At 43.4% G+C, this 18300-nt stretch overlaps 1 protein-coding gene across 1 annotated transcript in view; it reads left to right on the top strand.

The window, feature by feature from the left end:
- SNW1 (SNW domain containing 1) overlaps positions 1-18300 on the top strand; it is a 72440-nt gene that overhangs the window by 26454 nt on the left and 27686 nt on the right. The window contains exons 2-3 of the mRNA XM_078659978.1: positions 14140-14293; positions 17351-17512. Of these exons, the coding sequence (XP_078516104.1) occupies positions 14140-14293; positions 17351-17512 (316 nt within the window). The remainder of the gene's footprint in view (positions 1-14139; positions 14294-17350; positions 17513-18300) is intronic.

The following is an 18300-nucleotide window of genomic DNA, read 5'->3' as shown; positions in this document are numbered from 1 at the left end:
GTGCTGTGGTTATTTCTGCATCCTGATTGCATGTTGGTGAAGTTTGAGGTGAGTTCTGAGAAGTTTTTAGATGGCCTCTTCAATCATTTTGGCTGGATAGGGGAGCAGGGAGATGATTCGGAAGTTGCTCTGTTGATTTGAGATGGATTTGGACTTCTTGAAGAGAGCTATGATTTCTGCAAGTTTCCATTCATCCTGGAAACTGGTAGAGGAAATTGAGGTGTTTATGATGTGGGTCAGGATGGTGCTGATCTGGTATATTCCCAGGTTGTAGTAGTGGCGGAGGCAAGGGTCCATTCGGGACCCTGATTGGATGGTCTGCATGATTGCTGCTGTGACGTTTCTGCTGAGTGTTGACTGTTCGATCAGGTGTCTGTCTTAGTTAGTGGTGGGTTGGTTAACAATGAGTTTTCTGGGGTTAGTTTGGTGTGTGAAGTTGCTGTAGATGTTTCTGAATTTGCAGTGGAAGAAGTTGAATACATTTTTGCTAGGTGGTTGGTTGGCAGTGATTTTAGTGGCTGAGGTGAAATCCTTGACGATTGAGAAGATCTTTGTGTTCTTGGAAGTGTCCTTTTCCAGTGAGACCTGAGATGAACCTGCTTCAGTCCCTGTGACCACCTACAGTTGTCTTTCATATTGCAAATTGTTCGATTTGTCAGCCTTAGGGTGGTCTTCACCCAAACGTACTTCTCCATTTTAGCAGATCTCGTTTTTGTTGGCCTTAGGATTGTGCGCACTTTACCACTGCTAACCAGTGCTTTAAAAAAATATATTACTTATTTGTGCAAAGGAGATGCACATAATTTGTACACAATTTAACAGTAAGGCAATACTAATTCATATATAGGAGTTCATATCAAAGATGGTGTATCAAAACATACACATATATCTAGAACCGTACTTATAAGATACAAAGAAAGATATAAAGATTTGTGGAAATCACATTATATTATGTCAGTCTTTTATCATTCTATGCCAAACAGCATTGAACTTCAGCAGCGATCGTATGCCTCTACTTTTAGCCAGAGCCCTTTCTCTCAAAGATCTCCACCACAGTGGCCCACCGTTCTGCTACCACTAGAAATTGGAGAAACCAAGCCCTTGAGATAGCTAATCTGACAGTAACTAAGATAATAGCAAACGGGGCTCATTGCGCATGGCTGGAGTCAGCCTTGTACCCCAGCAAAATCTCCTGTGTAGTAAAAACCAAGTTTGAGCCCAGGCAAACTTTACAGACTTGTCTTATTCCCTGCCAGAATGTCAATAGCAATGAGCATGCAACAAGCATATGCCCAAAATTAGCAGTATATAATCCACATTACAGACAATTAACTTTTTTACTCCAATGTCGTCCACTTTGCGCCCCCTCCCCCCCACTGGCTATTTTTGTCCGGTGTATAGTATAGCATGCGTATTGTCCGAAACTGCTGGAACTTTATATTAGTTGTCCAAACAGCTTCTTTTGGCGTTATAAGGGCGTCATATATTGCCATAGGAGGGACTTCTGTTGCCAACACCCTGCTCCATTTTGAGGCTAACTGTAAGCATGGATCAATCTTATCCTGACATAGATATTGATATGCTTTACGAATTGCATGTTTCTGAGGTGTCTCTTGTAAACATATCCATATATCCTATATCGCTACAGATCAAACCCCCTGTGATTTCATAAAGAAATCTCTAAATTGTAAATATTTATAATGATATTGGTGTGGGAGTGCATATGTATTTTGTAGGATTTGTAAAGTTTTAGAACCATTACTGTCGTAAAGATTTCCAAAGAAATCAATCCCAAGCTTAGCCCATCTCTTTGAGACACCATCATAGAAAATCCCAGGAAGAGAATGTCCAGCAAGAATTTCCCGCCAGATAGTAACCAAGTCCCTAAGAGTCTTAAAGCGAACTCGCTTAAAATAATTCGGGTCATGGATCCGATAAAGAAACCTGCGGCTATCCTGGCCAAGAAGACACTGGTGGCTGAAATCTTGGCTCTCACTTGAGAGAAGGCTATGAAAACTGCCCATAAATGATGCCCAATAGTATAATTTGAAGTCATGAAGTTGAAGGCCCCCTTGAGTGTACGGGAATGTTATACATGTAATGGCACAGCGTGCTCATTTTTACCCCCATATGAAGCTGCTTATTGCGCCTTTTAGTTTTTTGAAAAAGGAGTTTGTAACTCTTGGGGGAAATGAGCGAAATAAATATATAAATTCGGGGAGTATTGTCATCTTAATGATGTGACATCTGCCAATTATACTAATAGATAATGTATGCCAGTTTCTTAACCTTTTAATAACATATTGAAGCAGAGAATCATAATTCAACCTGAGTGTATGCTTAATCTAGGCTGTAACACGAATTCCCAAGTAAGAAGTTTCTCGGCATATCCCTGCAATGGGCCTATTCGGTTTAACATTTAAGAGCACCTGTGTTTTGCCAGGAGTCAACTTATATCCATAAAAGGAACCAAAGATTCTGCTTCATTCATAATAGTGTCTAGGGAAACAGCCAGATCCGTAGTAAAAATAGCAATATAGTCTGCATAAGCAGTAACTTTCAGATCATCAATTCCTGATCGCAAAGGTGAGATATTTGCATTTGCAAGAAGTACTCGTATAAAAGATTCAATTTAAAGTGCAAATAATAGTTGGGAAAGATGGCAACCCTGACAGGTAACTCTGTATTCGAAAAAGTGTGGATTGGGTACCTGCGTGACTCAATTTGACCAGTGGCATACCGTATAGAGCTCTCATCTAAATAGGAAATAGGCTTGTCATTCCAAATGAAGCAAGAGTTGGCCATAAGCAGCCCCAAGCCACGCGGTCGAAGGCCTTCTCCACATCTAAAAGGATCATGCCTAGGTTGCTACCCAATTGTTTTGCATAATCAAAAGCCATTATAGCCGTGTTAAAATGTGCCCTGGTACCTCGACCTATTATAAAGCTGTGCCGTTGACTTGAAACTAAGCCTGGCATCAGAGGGCTAAGCGATACGCCAGAACTTTAGCATGTATTTTGGCATTGGTGTTAATAAGAGAATCGGGCTGTATAAGCCACATTCTTGAAGCGGCTTACTTTTAAAAAAGAAAAATACAATATTTGTAACGTGCAAATTTGTTGATATATTACCAGTTTCACCGATCTCTTGTATAACCTTAGCTCTGGGGGTGGTGGGGAGGGGGGACGGCTTGACTCCGCCGCTGAAAGCTTACAGCCAGAGCAGCTGTTTCTCCACCACAGCATACTGAGGGCTGAAAACCGGAGAACCCCGGGGAAGCATGGGAGGATGTGAAAAGGAGTGAAGAGCCTCTAAAGATTCAAAACTGCGGATGGTTAGCGATTATTTAAAAAAAGACCTCGACGCATGCAAATGTATAAATATTACGGATTACTTAAAAAGCAAGAACCTCTGCTTGCTAACAGCCTCACCTGATGCTAGGCTCATCGCTGAAACTCCACAGAAATTTTGGAGCCTGGCGTGGCTTGATTAATTTGCGCCGCTCCTCTCTCGGCTGTTCTCCTTAGCACGCGCATCTGGGTTCACTTCACTTTGCGTAATGGCTCTGCCGAAGACCACCATCCAGGAGGGAGGACGTGTCGGTTCGCGCTCAGTTACAACGACAATTAACACTGCTGTACCTGCCAACAAAGAAGATGAAGCATACCCTTTAACTATGAAGGGTAGCACAGCGCGATTAATCACCTCCCGAGTCGGGCGCCTGCTCCTGAAGGTGGTACAATCCGGTAAAGCCAGTGAAGTGATAAATCCTGGCGGCTGTGCAATTATACCGCCATATGTGGTGATGGTAGATGCACTTTTGGAGGCAGTTCTTGCTGCTCCTAGGGAGTCACTAATGGAGACACAGAGTGCAGGCATGGATACTGTCTCGAATATGGCAGTCTTACAGCTCACTGCACAGAGTTTCATGGGAGAGGGTGAGCACGCTGGGCCCTGATGCGGGCCCTTGGGTGATGCAACACATCTGTTCTCGGGGAATGCAACTGAAGTGGGCAGCAGGTTATGCGGTCAGGCGCAAGAACAATCTGGAGCAGCTGCTGCTGAACAAGCAGGCACTTTTCAGCTACATCTAGCATTACAAGACACTTGCCAAGAGGATCTTAAATGGCAACCTGAACCCAATCTGGGGGATTTGGATGAAAGGAGGCTGAATTTTTGGAACACGCAGGAGGGAGCAGCATTGGTATGGAAGGATCAGTCGAATCTGGTGGCACAGATCCTCTCAAACACCAGCAAGAACAGGCAATAACCCGTTCAGCCCCCAGCCACCGTTGCTAATCTCTCTAGCTTTATTACTAACGATAGCTTGAAAATTGCTAATACTAACCCAATCTACTCTCTGCCAGATGATTTGGCTTCGCATTCTGAATCAATTAGCTCACCGCTTGGATGGAAGAAGTGCAATGCTAAAACTAAGTATGTAAGATGTTATAAAAAAGGAGTTGACCAGCAATGTGTTGCACGCGATAACAAGATTATTGCTGGCAAACTTGGCACAGACATCAGCACCCTTCGTAATTGGGTTACGGCAAAGTGAAAAACTTGATATCTCATCTCTCTTGCTCTGGCCCAAGTATGGTATATGATCTAAGACACATGTTTCAAGTCCCTAGTCAAGAGTTAACTGCTACTATTGATATGGAACCGACAAACAGTGGCTCCACAAATGTGGTGGCTGGCTTTTTTTCCCCAAAATCCCTTGCTAATGTGGGTAAAGGCGTCTTAACTGCTGGCTTTGCTGAATCTTCTGTTGTAGTGATTCTGCAAGCATTACAAGCCCAAGGAGAAGCGCAGGAGTATTATACGCAGGCTAAGGCTGATAGCTTATCAATTAAGCAATGTTTGGCAGAAGTAAACTGCAAGGTAGCTGCACTTACCTCAGACATTACGGAGCTACCGCAGCGGGTTGCGGACATGGAAGAACATGCTGCTAAGTTCTTCAAAGCCCTAGAAACACATGAGAATCGGCTTACGTTCATGCAAGGAAAAATAGAGGATCTAGAAAACCGGCAACGCTGCAACAATCTTAGGCTTCTTGGGGTGCCAGAAGACGAAGAGGGAACTGATCCATGTGTATCTGTTGTGCAGCTGCTCCAAAAAATCTTTTCCTGATTTGGCTGATTAGGATTGTCAAGTGAAACGTGTGCATAGAGTACCATTTGCCTTCAATAAGCCCGCATGTCGATACCCTAGGCCATTTCTTATTTACTTTCGAAATTTTCTTTTGAGGCAGGCAGTTTCCATTAAAGCTCGACCTGCATCCCCTGTCCGGCTGGACTCCTACTCTATTTTTGTGAGGTCCGATTTTTGTAAGAATACTGTGAAGAGACGATGGAAACTGCGTCAACTTATTGACCCATTAAAAGCTGAAGGGGCGCAGGCTTTTCAGCAGGAACCGGCTTGTTTAAAAGCCATTAAAGACTCTAAAACAAAACAAGTGCATAAGGAGCATGATACCTAGCAAGTTCTGGTTAGGCTGCAACAAGGGGCTAAATAAATACCTTAGAAGTGAATGGAATTAAGCTCCCGATTAGGTGTAATGATTGGCACAGAAGAGCTCAGGGTAGCTAATGTGAAATGCTTTATATAATTGAAATGCTTAATTCTACTTTTTTAGGTCTCGGCCTGCGATGGCTGCGCACATGTGCAGTCTCGCTGGTGAGACTTAATGACTTAGAGTGAGTTTCACTAGCGAGGTTAAGCCCTGCCCCTCTTTTCCATTGGCTGGCGTCACCGTTCATGCAAAACAGTGGCCAGCCATTGGAAAAGAGGTCCCAGTGATGTACTTATTTCTTTTTAAGCCCCGTCCTTTTCAGAGTGGATTCCTTGACCTACTGCTGTGGTAAAAGGTTTCTTATCTTCTTTATGGGGCGAAACAGATAGCCCCATAAAGAAGATAATGAACCTTTTACGTCAGCAGCAAGTCAGCAGCACGTCAGAATTTGTGGAGCTCCTCACTTGCCATAACTCAAGTACTCGCGTGTTGAAGTGTCAAGAAAGAGATCCCAAATTTTATTTTTTGTTTACATTATGGTTCAAACCATTCAAGCCGCATCCTTAACAGCCACGCCTCTTGGAGAGGCTTCTTAGTTACGCATCGTTGGCCGCGCCCCTATTGGAGAACTCCCCGCCTACAGCTAACGAATTCGCATAGGCAAGTAAGCAGAGTTGTAATACTTACGTAAAATACTCGGATGAGGTGTAATTCACTCTCTTCAAAATAGAGACACGGATGAAGACGTGTAGGTAACACGTTTAAGATGGCCACCTAGGTGCCACAGAAACAACCAGAAATGCAGCACGCTGTCCACTATTGAGCTTGCAACGAATGACATTTGTACTTGATTGGAGGACTTCCGGGTCGCATTGTCACGACCAATCCGATAACTGAACATATTTCCGTAGTCGTTCAAGAGTGGGAGGGACTCAAAACGTGTAAGGCGATCTAGGAGTGGTGTAAAGGTGTCACCTCGGACAATCCTCATGTGTGACACATAATTCTGCAGTGCCCATTGGCTGTGGTGCCCTTGCGGAGAATAAACACTGTCCGAGTAGTCCTCCGCCGGCTTGGGGGAAGCCTTTGCAATTTGGAATTCGCTGGATGGTAATGTAAGGTGAGTTAGTCTGTCATGGACCCGACAGTAAGAGTCTTAAGCTGACAGTCTCTAATGCCCTATACAAGCCAGCTGGCGCCTCCCACAGTTCCAGGCGGCAGGGAGGAAAGAGGGCTAAATGGGGTGTAGAATGAAATCAGGGAAAGTGGAGAGATGGTTCTATCCAGCAGTTGTTTCGGTGGTATGATTGACGGATGCATAAATTCACGACTGATAGCCGGCCTGGGCGTGGCTGCGGGGTGCAGGCCTTTCCGGTACATGCCTTCAGTGTTGCCAAAGTTTCTGTTTTCATGCCGGGTTGCAGATTGGCAGGCAACACAACTGGATATGAGATGGAGTCACTAAAAGGCTTATATTGTCATTTTACCAGTTAATGACTTTGATATGTGCTTTGTTATTTGTTACTGGTTGTATTTGACTACTGTATTAGGCACCTTTTTTATGATTTCACCTGTTACGGCATTACAAATGAGATGGCCAACTGGTGTGGACTTGAAACCTCTGGGGAAAGTCCCAAAATACATTTAGCGTATGTTTGAGGAAGTTTCCGCTCCAACGGAAGAATGTTGTTCGATTCTTAAGTGGTGAATACTAAGGTGACTGACTATATAGCTATCATTAACAATAAACTGGAATAGTAGCCCCTCTATTAAAAAAATAATTGAAAGAAAAACAACAACAAACAGCTCTTAACTGTAGTTTGTTTTGGTGACAGGCTATCAGACAAATAACATTCATAATGTTTATCTAGAAGCTGATGCCCAATTCTTTTCAGTTTCTCCTCCAAAGTGTCAATCATACCTATTGCCTTTAAACCGTGTCTCTGGTAGAGTAAAACGTGACGTTGTAATGCTAAGGATGTGACCGCTATGTTCTGTACAAAGAGTTCTTAATTTCTGAGCACTTCAAAGAAAAGGACGTTCGGTGAAACAAAAGTGTACTCATGGCTATTGCCACGCCCCCTTGGCTACATAAACCCTCTAAGAGCTTTTAAATTGATTAACTGTCTCAATTACCGTCACTTCTCCTGGCATTGACAAAGTACGAATTGAGTTCGATGAAAAATATCATACTGATAATGTCGACTGCGTTTTAAAGTGTGTGCGCTTCAAACATCGCTGTTAACCAATTTTCACTTTGTCAATGTATGTTGGTTTTTGTAAAACTTTATTGTTTGGGACTAACAGTTACCTTAACCCCTTTCCATGGCGCCCCACTGAGAACAAATGCTCTTTTCATCCGGTTGTAGAAGTTATGTAAGGCTAAATTAGAAGAGTTAATATAACACCCAGGATAATGTGCTGCATGGCTAAATACTTTAAAGTTTCCCAAAGGTGAGACCTTTGCATTGCAAATGCTTGTTCCTTTCTTATAATATCCCTCCTATTTGCCCTCTACTGTCCTTTCGATGTCTTTTTTTGGTTGTGTTTTTAACTTTGTTTCTTTTCTCTCATGTTGGGCACAAATCTGATATTTTAATGAATGGTGGGGGGCGGCCCTCTGGGTGGGATGTCTCTTGAAGGATGTAATGTGGGGGGTGATTTCTTTCCAAAGACAATGGCTGGGTGTGGGGCGTAGTTTGCTGGGAGAAAGCAAAGGGGGCACTAATGAGAAAGGGCAAAATGCTATAAATAAGAACCAGCTTATGTGAGCTCTTAACAATATTTGGAGGTAGAATCTTTAAAGATCATTTAAAATAAATCAATTGCTTCTTAGGATTAATGATGCAGGGTCAATTTTTTTGACTCTTTCGGGTCACATTAATGCTTATGCTGGAATGTCTCTGGCTTAAATGCAGGTGGAAAGCGCCAACATGTTCACGAGGAATTAAACATGTATAAGCCTCATCTTGTATTATTAACAGAAACTCACTTGGCTTAAAGGAAAGGGGATTCCTCAAGCAACTACGATATCAAACAATAGCGTCTAAATCCCAAAATGTATTGCTCGGAGGGACTACTATTTTAGCTAGTAAAACACTTATATATAAAATACATTGGATATTAACCAATCAAAGGGGGCGATGGCTAATCGCTCAGGTGGAAATTCAGGGTATAGAATAAGTCTTAGCAACTATATATGGGGCTAATGTTGAGGACTCTGAGGTCTTTAATTCACTAATGCTAACACGATTAGAATGGCAAGAACTCTACATAATCATGGGTGATTTTAACTGTGTAATGAACTACTTTATTGCTTCTCCTAGCCGGAAGTGGAGGCATCTATTTTGGAACTAGTGCGCTTACATAATTTAAAAGATGTGTGGAGAAGTCTCCATGCTAATCTCCCTGAACACACTTATTATTCCTGTCCACATGAGCAGTATTCTACGATAGATATGGTCTGGGCCAGTGACTCTACATTTCAGTCACCTAAGATTGAGGTGTGTCCCAAAATAACATCGGATCACAGCGCTATTCTATTCTGTTTCCAAACACAGGCGTCAAGGAGATCTCTGTGCGCTTTTTCCTTTTCATGGTACTTATTGACGAATATACTTTACATATCGAGAAACTGCTATTAGAATGTATTCATTTTAATCTGAATAAGACATCTTCAGAGTAGTTTGGGACTCAATGAAGGGGTATATAAGTACAATGTATACTACAAGAGAATAGAATTAGACACACCTTGATTAAGGCTATTTGCGTAGCGATAGCTAACTTAGAAATGTGTCATGCCACAGCTGTTAGACAAAAGGATCCCAAACAGACACAGCTCTATATTGATCTTGTTGAAGCACTGGCATCACTGGGCAGGATGTTAAAGGAGAGAGTAGCAGCTTGTTATAACAAACACCGCTCCGTTCAGTATGAATATGGGGAACAGGTGGGGGAGGTACTTGCATATCATCTGGCAGATAAAAACTTGAATGCTTTTAAGGGTGAGGATAATTTACTCCATACTGAACCATGTATGATACTTAAAACAATTTTCAATGTTTTATAAAAAGCTCTATGCCCACTCGGATCTAATAAACACAGAGGAGCTTTCTAATTATTTAGAGAGGCCTGTATTACAGTGCTTGCAAGAGAAAGCTTCTACTCAACTATGTAAAGAAGTTCTGCACGAGGAAATTCTCGTTGTCCTGTCTTCATTACCCTCAGGCAAGGCATCAGGGGATGATTCTGTACCTATTGAGTTTTATATAACTTCCTGAGAATTATAGTCCCACTCCTAGCTAAGGTTATACTGTTAACCATGCTAAAGTATTTGTGCTCTCTCCTTTTAACATGGTGAAATTGACTTACACCCAATTTGCACATTAAATGTACTTGTAAGTCCCTAATAAAATGCTACTACATATACCAAGGACCTGTAAAGTAAATACGACTAGTGGTGCTACCCACCAAAGTAGCCTTTTTAAACCTATCTCAGGCTTGCCATTGCAGCCTGTATGTGCAGTTTTAAACTGCCATTTCGGTCCAGCAACTTAAACCTTTTGCCAGGCCTAAACCTTACTTTTTAATACATATGTCAAACCTAGGTTAGACCCTAAACAGTCTATAGGGTAGATGGACATGTACTTTTAACTTCTACATGTCATGGTAGTGAATAACTCTTAAAACATGGTATTCACTGCTGCAAGGCCTGCCTTTCACATAGGATAATGTTGGGTTAACTTATTACATTTAATAAGTGATAACTTTCAATTGGGAGCAGGTAGGAATGTTGAGTTTGGTGTCTAAAGAACTGTAATTGAAAACCCTCTTTAATGGTAAAGTCTGATTTGTAGTCACAACTCTGAAAATTCTACTTTAAGAAAGTTGGTGTGTTCTTGTACCAACCATTTAGTATATGTATACTGGTCACATGACGAGGTATTATAGCAGGCAGTTGGACCTTTGTGTATTGCTCCCAGACTGTGAGACAAAAGGGGAATAGGTGTTGGCAGGCTGAGCCATCGAACTTGATGAGGGAAAGGAGCTGTTACCTACCACACTTGCACATCACATTGGCTCTGCACAGCTCACTCAGGGTTTTGACACTAGTCTTTTGTCACCTCAGATAAGCTGGGTCCAGGGCAGGGAGGCAGAAAAGTCTGAACACATGTTGCAGTGAAAGCCACCAGCACTCTCTACTTAAAAGTGGGTAGGAGTTATAAATAATGAACTTTCAGACCTAGCTATTCAGTGCACCTCTTGGCATGTGGAAGACTCAGAAGGACTGCTGTGCTAGTATGCAAGAAAGACTGATACTCTGCTGCCCCGATGCCTGTGTGAAAAGGACTGGACCTGCATTTTGAACACAGGACCACAACAGTGACTCCAAAGGCTAGTTGGTCAGCCTCCTAATCAGACCCTCAGGGACAGAAAAGGCTCCAACCACCTAGAACCCAGCCCTTGGACTCTGTGTGCTCTGGGTCCTACTACCCCACCCCAAATCCTGGGCCCTTGGTAACCGACCTGAAGATGCGCTTCCAGCACAGCCTCAGTCATGAGAGCAGAACAGACACAGATAGATGCACTTCCTCGCAGTCTCCTTTGAACTGCTGCTGTGTGATGTTCCTCGACTCATCGCAGTCCCACAGTTGCTTCTGAACCACCGGTGCACGATGCATCTTTGATGCAGGACTTCGCATCACAAGCCCCTCATCGATGGCATTCTCGATGACATAGGACGATATGACTCTGCAATGCCGCCCCTAAGCTTCTTGGAACTGCTGCTGTGCAACACATTCTCACAGCAGGATCTCGAAACACTCTGCAACCAGAATTTAAGTTACTTTGTTTAGCAGGCCTAACTTGGTCCCTGTATCCAGCCTGCGCTCCACCGCGGCGTCGTGAACTTGTGACTTTGTCCTGGAATGGCGCAACCAGATAACCACAGTTTGTGCTTTGTGCTTCTAGGCAGTATTCTCCTTAAATCTTTAAAATTACATATATCCAGTTTTACTAATTGGATTTTTGTTGTTATGGTGTCAAATAATGTTTTAAGTTGTACTCTACTTTTCTAAATTGGTGTGAGACTTTTCTTGTATTGCGATTTCACTTTATTACTGGTTGAATTGCTGCTTAAATGCTTAACACATTCCCTCTAAGGTAAGTTTCCTGACTGCTTTTTGTCAAACTACCAGAGGTTTAAGCACAGGTTAATTTGGAGTTTGCTTGTAATTTCACCCTTAAAGAAATTGTGGTTGCTGCTTGACTATGGCCCCCCATGCCCCAACCACACCCAGTAACTCAATTTTCTACACAGTTTTCTCTTGCGCTGGCCCCTGAAGAGATCACTACCAGCCTATCTCTCTCCTTCCCTTTGACGCCAAAGTCACAGAGAGATTTATCAAAGCCCAGCTGATCCCCTAAATCAAAGAGAACGCCATCCTCGACTCCTCCGATTCCGGCTTTTGCAGGAACCACAGCACCGAGACCGCCCTCCTCTCCACCACCGATGACATCCGCATGCTACTCGACCAGGGCCACACTGTGGCCCTCATCCTACTAGACCGCTCCGCAGCCTTCGACACCATCTCACACCACACTCTCGCAGCCAGACTCCACGACGCGGTATACGAGCAACCGCCCTCGACTGAATCCGCTCCTTTCTCTCCGGCAGAACCCAAAGGATCAGACTCCCTCCCTTCCTCTCCGAACCTACAGAGATCAACTGTGGAGTACCCCAAGGATCCTCACTCAGCCCCATGCTCTTCAACATCTACATGGCCCCCCCCTCGCCTTTATCGTCAGACAGCATGAGCTCATCCTAGTATCTTACGCCAACGACACCCAGCTCATCTTCTGTCTCACGAAGAACCCCAAAGGCACCAGACTCTGCTTCCAAGAAGGAATGAAAGACCTTGCAGCCTGGATGAGCGACCGCTGCCTACAACTGAACTCTGAGAAGACAGAGGTCCTCGGACCCACCCCCACTGCATGGGACAGCTCCTGGTGGCCCCCTGCCCTCAAAAACACACCCACCCCGACGGACCACGCCCGGAACCTCTGCCCCATTCTAGACTCCTCCCTCAACTTGAACTCGTTCCCTCCACCTGCATCAACTCCCCCCGCAAGACCTTCAACTGGATTCCCCCCCCCCCCCCGAATGCAGAAAGACCGTTACCCGCGCACGCATAACCAGCAGACTGGACTACGGAAACGCCCTCTACGCTGGAATCGACAAAACCCTGCTAAAGAAGCTCCAAACCATCCAGAACACTGCTGCCAGACTCGTCCTCTGAACCCCAGGACACGAGCACATGACCCAGCACTTACGAGACCTCCACTGGCTCCCCATCGAGAAGAGAGTAACCTTCAAGCTACTCACTCACGCCTACAAATCCCTCTACAACATCGGACCCAAATACCTCAATGAAAGAGTCTCCTTCCACGTACCCAAAAGGAATCTCCGCTCCGCCGACCTCGCACTGGCAGAGACCCCCTGCATCCGCAGAACCAGAGCAGGTGGAAGAGCCTTCTCCTATGCTGCAGCAAAGACCTGGAACAAGCTCCCAGTCAACATCAGACGCTCCCCCACTCTGCATACCTTCAGGAAGAGCCTAAAGACCAGGCTCTTCGACTGATCCGGACCAGTGCCCCCCCTCCCTCTCACCCCCCCCCCCCCCACACCATCACAGCGCCTTGAGACCCTCACGGGTGAGTAGCGAGCTTTATAAACCCCTGATTGATTGATCACCCCTAGTTTAGCACCCCAGCGCTTCAGTTAAGCCATGCTTGGCAGTGCACAGAAAAGCATATAAAGTCTCTCACTTTCAAAGACAAGCGTTTGGTATAATCAGTTCATTTGAATTAAAATTTATTTTGGAAGACTTTCGTGAACATGCCATCACAATCCTATCCGTAAAGGTACACTCTGCTTTGTCCCTTATGTTTTCTTTTTTCCTCCTCTTGTTCCCGAGAAGTGGTGGCGGGGCAAATGCAGACCACCTGGCTGTCTAGGAATAATGCGCTGGCCAGCAGCACCACCTGATATGCCACAGGGGGAAGAAAAGTGCACAGTGCAGATAGAGTGAGAAATGTGGTTGTGCCTCGGGGCCTGCATGAGAGCCCACTGCCCAGGGGAAAGTACAAGGGTTTAATGCAGGCAACGAGGAGACATGATAAGCCCAAGGGAGAAAGGCCCAGTGGCGAGCAAAGACATTGGTACATGCTCCAGGTGAGACATACAGTGCACACGGAAGACAAAGCCCGAAATGCGGGAGTACGAGCAGCATGAGAAGAAAATCCATGTCACTTTACTGAGGGCACCAGTTGCAATAGTGAGGAGGGATCTGGGGGCCATATTTTTTTTTCACTTTTCCAAGGGTGTTGCATTGGGAATGAATAAAGGAAAAAAAACAATTGTACTGCAGTGATGGCAACATTTGGTTTCCCAGCATTGACTTAACATTTAAGCACATCTTAAGTAAACCGCGAGAAAAGTAGTTTAGAATTTGTTAGGAACATTTGGTAATTGCGAACAATTATGTAATCTAATCTTAATGTGTGGGTTTTAGGGACAAAGACCAGCGTTTTCCTTTAACGCGAACCTTTTCTCTTGTCCTTAGTTTTCTGCCTGCGCCTACTCAACTGTCTCAGGACCAGCTAGAAGCAGAAGAAAGAGTGAGAGCTCAGAGATCAAGGCAGACTGCACTTGTATCTTCTCGCAAGGAACCTCCACCTTATGGGTATAGAAAGGGCTGGACACCCCGAACATTGGAGGTAAATGGCTGCTTAATTGTTTTTCTAATTTTTCCTGTTCTTTCAGATCATGGCCAAAACAGAATTTTGTAATATAAGTGAGAATCAATGGTGCAATTGATAAATCCATAAATGTGTTGTGTGCTAGAGTATTGTACATTTAATCATCATAAGGATTTGCCTTTTGTGGGGTATTTAGCTTACATGGTTCCTGCTCATGGGAGTTGCTATAAGTTGAACTACCGAAGAAGAAATGTTTTTGTTACTTCTCGAATTTGCTGGCAAAAAAGAGCACTTCTGCAATCACACACAAGCCCGTCATTCTGCAGTTGTAAGATAAGCCGTTATAACAATCTCAATTTCAATCTGTCTTCCTTAATGACTACTTACTTTCTTCAACCCATACTCTTGGTCAATCCTACACTTGATTGAGCAGGGTGGCCATTCCAGCAATTGAGCACGTAGGGGTGCACAGAGCTGGATACAAACACAACTATACAGTATGTGCAGCATCTGCATCCCCCCCCCCCCCAAAAAAAAGAGGCAATGACACTTAAGTATACCTACGTAATGACACTGATGCCATTATTTTTTTTAATTAACCGATTCATGATTGTACACAGCACTTGGACAGGTAGTTGGAAAAAGAAGTATTTGAGTGAAAGCATTTTCTAAAAGCTGAGTAACCAGGCAGCACATCGTAGCTTCCCTTCCCAAAAATAAGTTCATATAAAATGTTGTGCAGGCGAAGGAAAGCAACAGAATCGGCAGTAGAGGAGGAGTTTAAGGTGTAGGGGTAAGACATAAAAAAGAGAATAAAGCAGTGGATGGGGGAGAAAACACCAATTCTGAGCAGGTAGGCCTTGTTTAGTGGAACTCCAGAAGCAGTCCACTAAGGCAAGATCAAGTTTGAGATGGGGGGAGGGTAGGATAGGTGTCAGATGGAACAATCATGAAATGTGTGCAGGGGGAGGTAGCCAGTATTTGGGAAGGGATGGGATACAAAACGCATGTACTTATGGAGTTCTTAAAGAAAAAAGTAGTTTTTTAAATGTGAGCAATGGACGGAAACAGATCAGCCAGTCAAAGGATGATAAAGTACCTATGCTTCACTGAAGGGACAAAAGCAAAAAGAGTAAGGCAAGTAATTGAATAAGAAGCAACTGAATGAGAGAGACCTCTAAGCTAATCACTGGTAATCAAACTATACCCTGAATGTAAAGTTCAGTGTAATTTATTGGTATGGTCCACAAATGGGCTTTTTAAATGGATAGTTAAAAGCTGCGTGTAGACGAGACCTGAAAACTGGGCTGCTCAGTGTCTTCTGCTTTACAATATTCTACAGCACCAAATATTGAAGCATTTAGGTATTTCATATGTATCCTTATCCTATCCTGGCCTTAAATATTAGAGTCTCAGAGACTGAAATTTGTTTACTTCACAGCAGGATTGTTCCTGAGGCATAAAGCCATAGAAGAAGCTGTAGTATATGTAAGGTTGTTCAGTAAGGTGGTTGTTGTGCCGAGTAGTCCCTTCCCTATTGTGCAGCGTACAAATCACCTTTTGTTATTCTTGTTTAATAAATATATGGCCCATTCGAAAGTGGTGTCCACAGGTTTAATAATCAATCATAGCATTTGCATAGCGCATTGTTTTCCTTGACCAAACAGTGTTTGCACTGTACTTCAAGATGAACGTTGGTTTCAAATCTCCTGGCAATCTGTAATTAATTTTGGAGCAAGTACACTGCCTGCTTCTGTGTTAACTTATAGGGATAAGTGTGATCACACCAGCGTAGCAACTTCAAAAATGCTTTGAGATGTTTTTGGCAAATCTAATTTCCAGAAGTTATTACTTTGCCTTCACGGATTTAATTAAGTGTCCGAAAGCACTGTGCAGGTGCTCTGCAGAAGTCTTACAGATAAACATACTAGATTTGAGTGTTTCCTATTAAGTAACAAAAAGTAATAGCTTTTAGGGACATCAAGAGCACAAACCCATTTAGTGAACTGAGTGGTACCAGTAAATTTCCAATCTTAATAGATTTCTATCTACTGCGGTACACAATTGAGGGAGGCATTGATGAGACTGTACAGAATGAATGGTGGTTGTACAGGTGAGTGGTGGGTGAGTTCCGATTGAGCTTCATTACTGACTCCTTCCTGCAGAATATGTAATGGAATAAGCCATGTGGTTTAGCGTCTACAAAGCTTAGACTCATGACTTAATCCCAGGAGGAAGAAACATGGTTTTGTATTTCTAACACTTGGTTCAAGTCCATAGTGATTGTTTGAGATTTTTATTTATTTATTATCATAGGCAGCCGATAAGGGGAAATTGGTTAGAGGGTTCTAGTTAGAAGCATTGAACCAAGGAAATTGAAGGACTCCTGCACTTCTGAGAAGAGGCAGTTTTGATGTCTGCACTCTGTCACAGACACTGAATGCAGGGGACTGGGGAACTACAATATAGGAGACCTAGAGGCTAGGACATATGCTGTGGAGGAAAGGAAAAAAGGGGATCCAGGGGGAAAAAAATTGGAACAAATGACTGTACAGGAAAAGATTACTGCGAACATAGGTCTTTGGGTGGTAAGCAACAGGTGGGTCTCGGTTGGGGATGTAAAGGAAAAAAAGTCTAGAGAAAGCAACAAATGTGGTACTTTGAGACTATGATGCATAGCAGACTGGCAGAAACAAGCTTTGAAAAGGGTCATAGGCACTCAGCACTCTTCACTGCGTCCCAGAGACGGTAGTTGCAAGGGTGCAGCTCAATGCTCTCTTTCTCACAAGGGCCTAAGTCCTTGCACATAACCCAATAGCAAATTCACATACTCCTAGTGCTATGTTTGCAATTGGAAACTCTACCATTTGAAGTAAATGTTTATTTGACTATGTCAGAAGCTGCCCTACAGGTTTTCAATAAAAGAAATGGCTGTAGATTAGTCAAATATTTTTAAACTTTAATTATCTGTGGGATTCTGTGTTGAATGTTTTTTGCTACTGATCACTTTCTGGTAACCTTTCACTGGTGAGCCTTCAGTCAGCAATATTAAACTGCTTTTGTTTCCCCATGTAGGATTTCGGAGATGGAGGCGCTTTTCCAGATATCCATGTGGCACAATACCCACTGGAAATGGGCAAAAAGAAGAAAACATCCAATGCTCTTGCAGTTCAGGTGGATGCAGAAGGGAAAATCAAATATGATTCGATCGCTCGGCAAGGGCAGGCAAAAGACAAGGTGAGATCCTTTTCTTTTTTGGTGCTTGTGAAAAAATGAAATGAGTGAAGCATAGGAATAGTTTGCATTTAAATGTTTTGTCTACATTGTCCTTCAAGGTGCATTTGCCTATTTTGAGGCCTGAAACTATTTGGAATTAAGTCTTTTGGCTGTCATGCATTCCTATCAATTATGATACCAGTTTATTTTTTTAGAGATTTCTTTCACTGATCTTCCTTCAAAACGAACATCTCCATCACTGAGCTAGAAGCTGCAGGTCCGAATCGGGACCTCTTCCCTTAACAGGTTGTTGTTAGCTTCCCTTCTGAGCTGGTTTTATTTTTAGTGTCTCTGTGCCATGATTGAGGCGCCAAAACCGTAAGTGAATTTGGTAGACTCCCATGGAGAGGATGGTGGGATCTGTTTTCCAGAATTTTAAGAGCAAGACGGAGGCCCAAAATCCTTTTTCCTTATAAAAGTCTTTGCATAATGGAACCCAGTGATATGTAGGTGCTTCAGTGTGTTTTTGAATTTTACTTCTTATTTTGCATTCTTTAGAAAGTTGAACCATTAACTGTTACAGTTTATTTCTAACTTGCAGCCTTTTTACTCTGCTAGCAAAGACTAGCTTCTGTTCAAGATTCTACAAGTTGCAATGTTTTGAATGTTGGTGTACTTAGGCCTCAAACTCATGATTAAAGTTGTACGTCATGGGGGTGTGACCAGCAACATGGCCAGGTAGCTGTGTTCTCTGCCAGCCCCGATGAATCTTGCTCTTAATCCTGTCCCTCGACGTGAATCTTGCTCTT

This window comes from Lissotriton helveticus, chromosome 9 (assembly GCF_964261635.1).
Source record: "Lissotriton helveticus chromosome 9, aLisHel1.1, whole genome shotgun sequence".
Lineage (NCBI taxonomy): Eukaryota > Metazoa > Chordata > Amphibia > Caudata > Salamandridae > Lissotriton > Lissotriton helveticus.
Note: the sequence above shows the minus strand (reverse complement) of the source record. Positions and strands in the feature narration are given on the sequence as shown.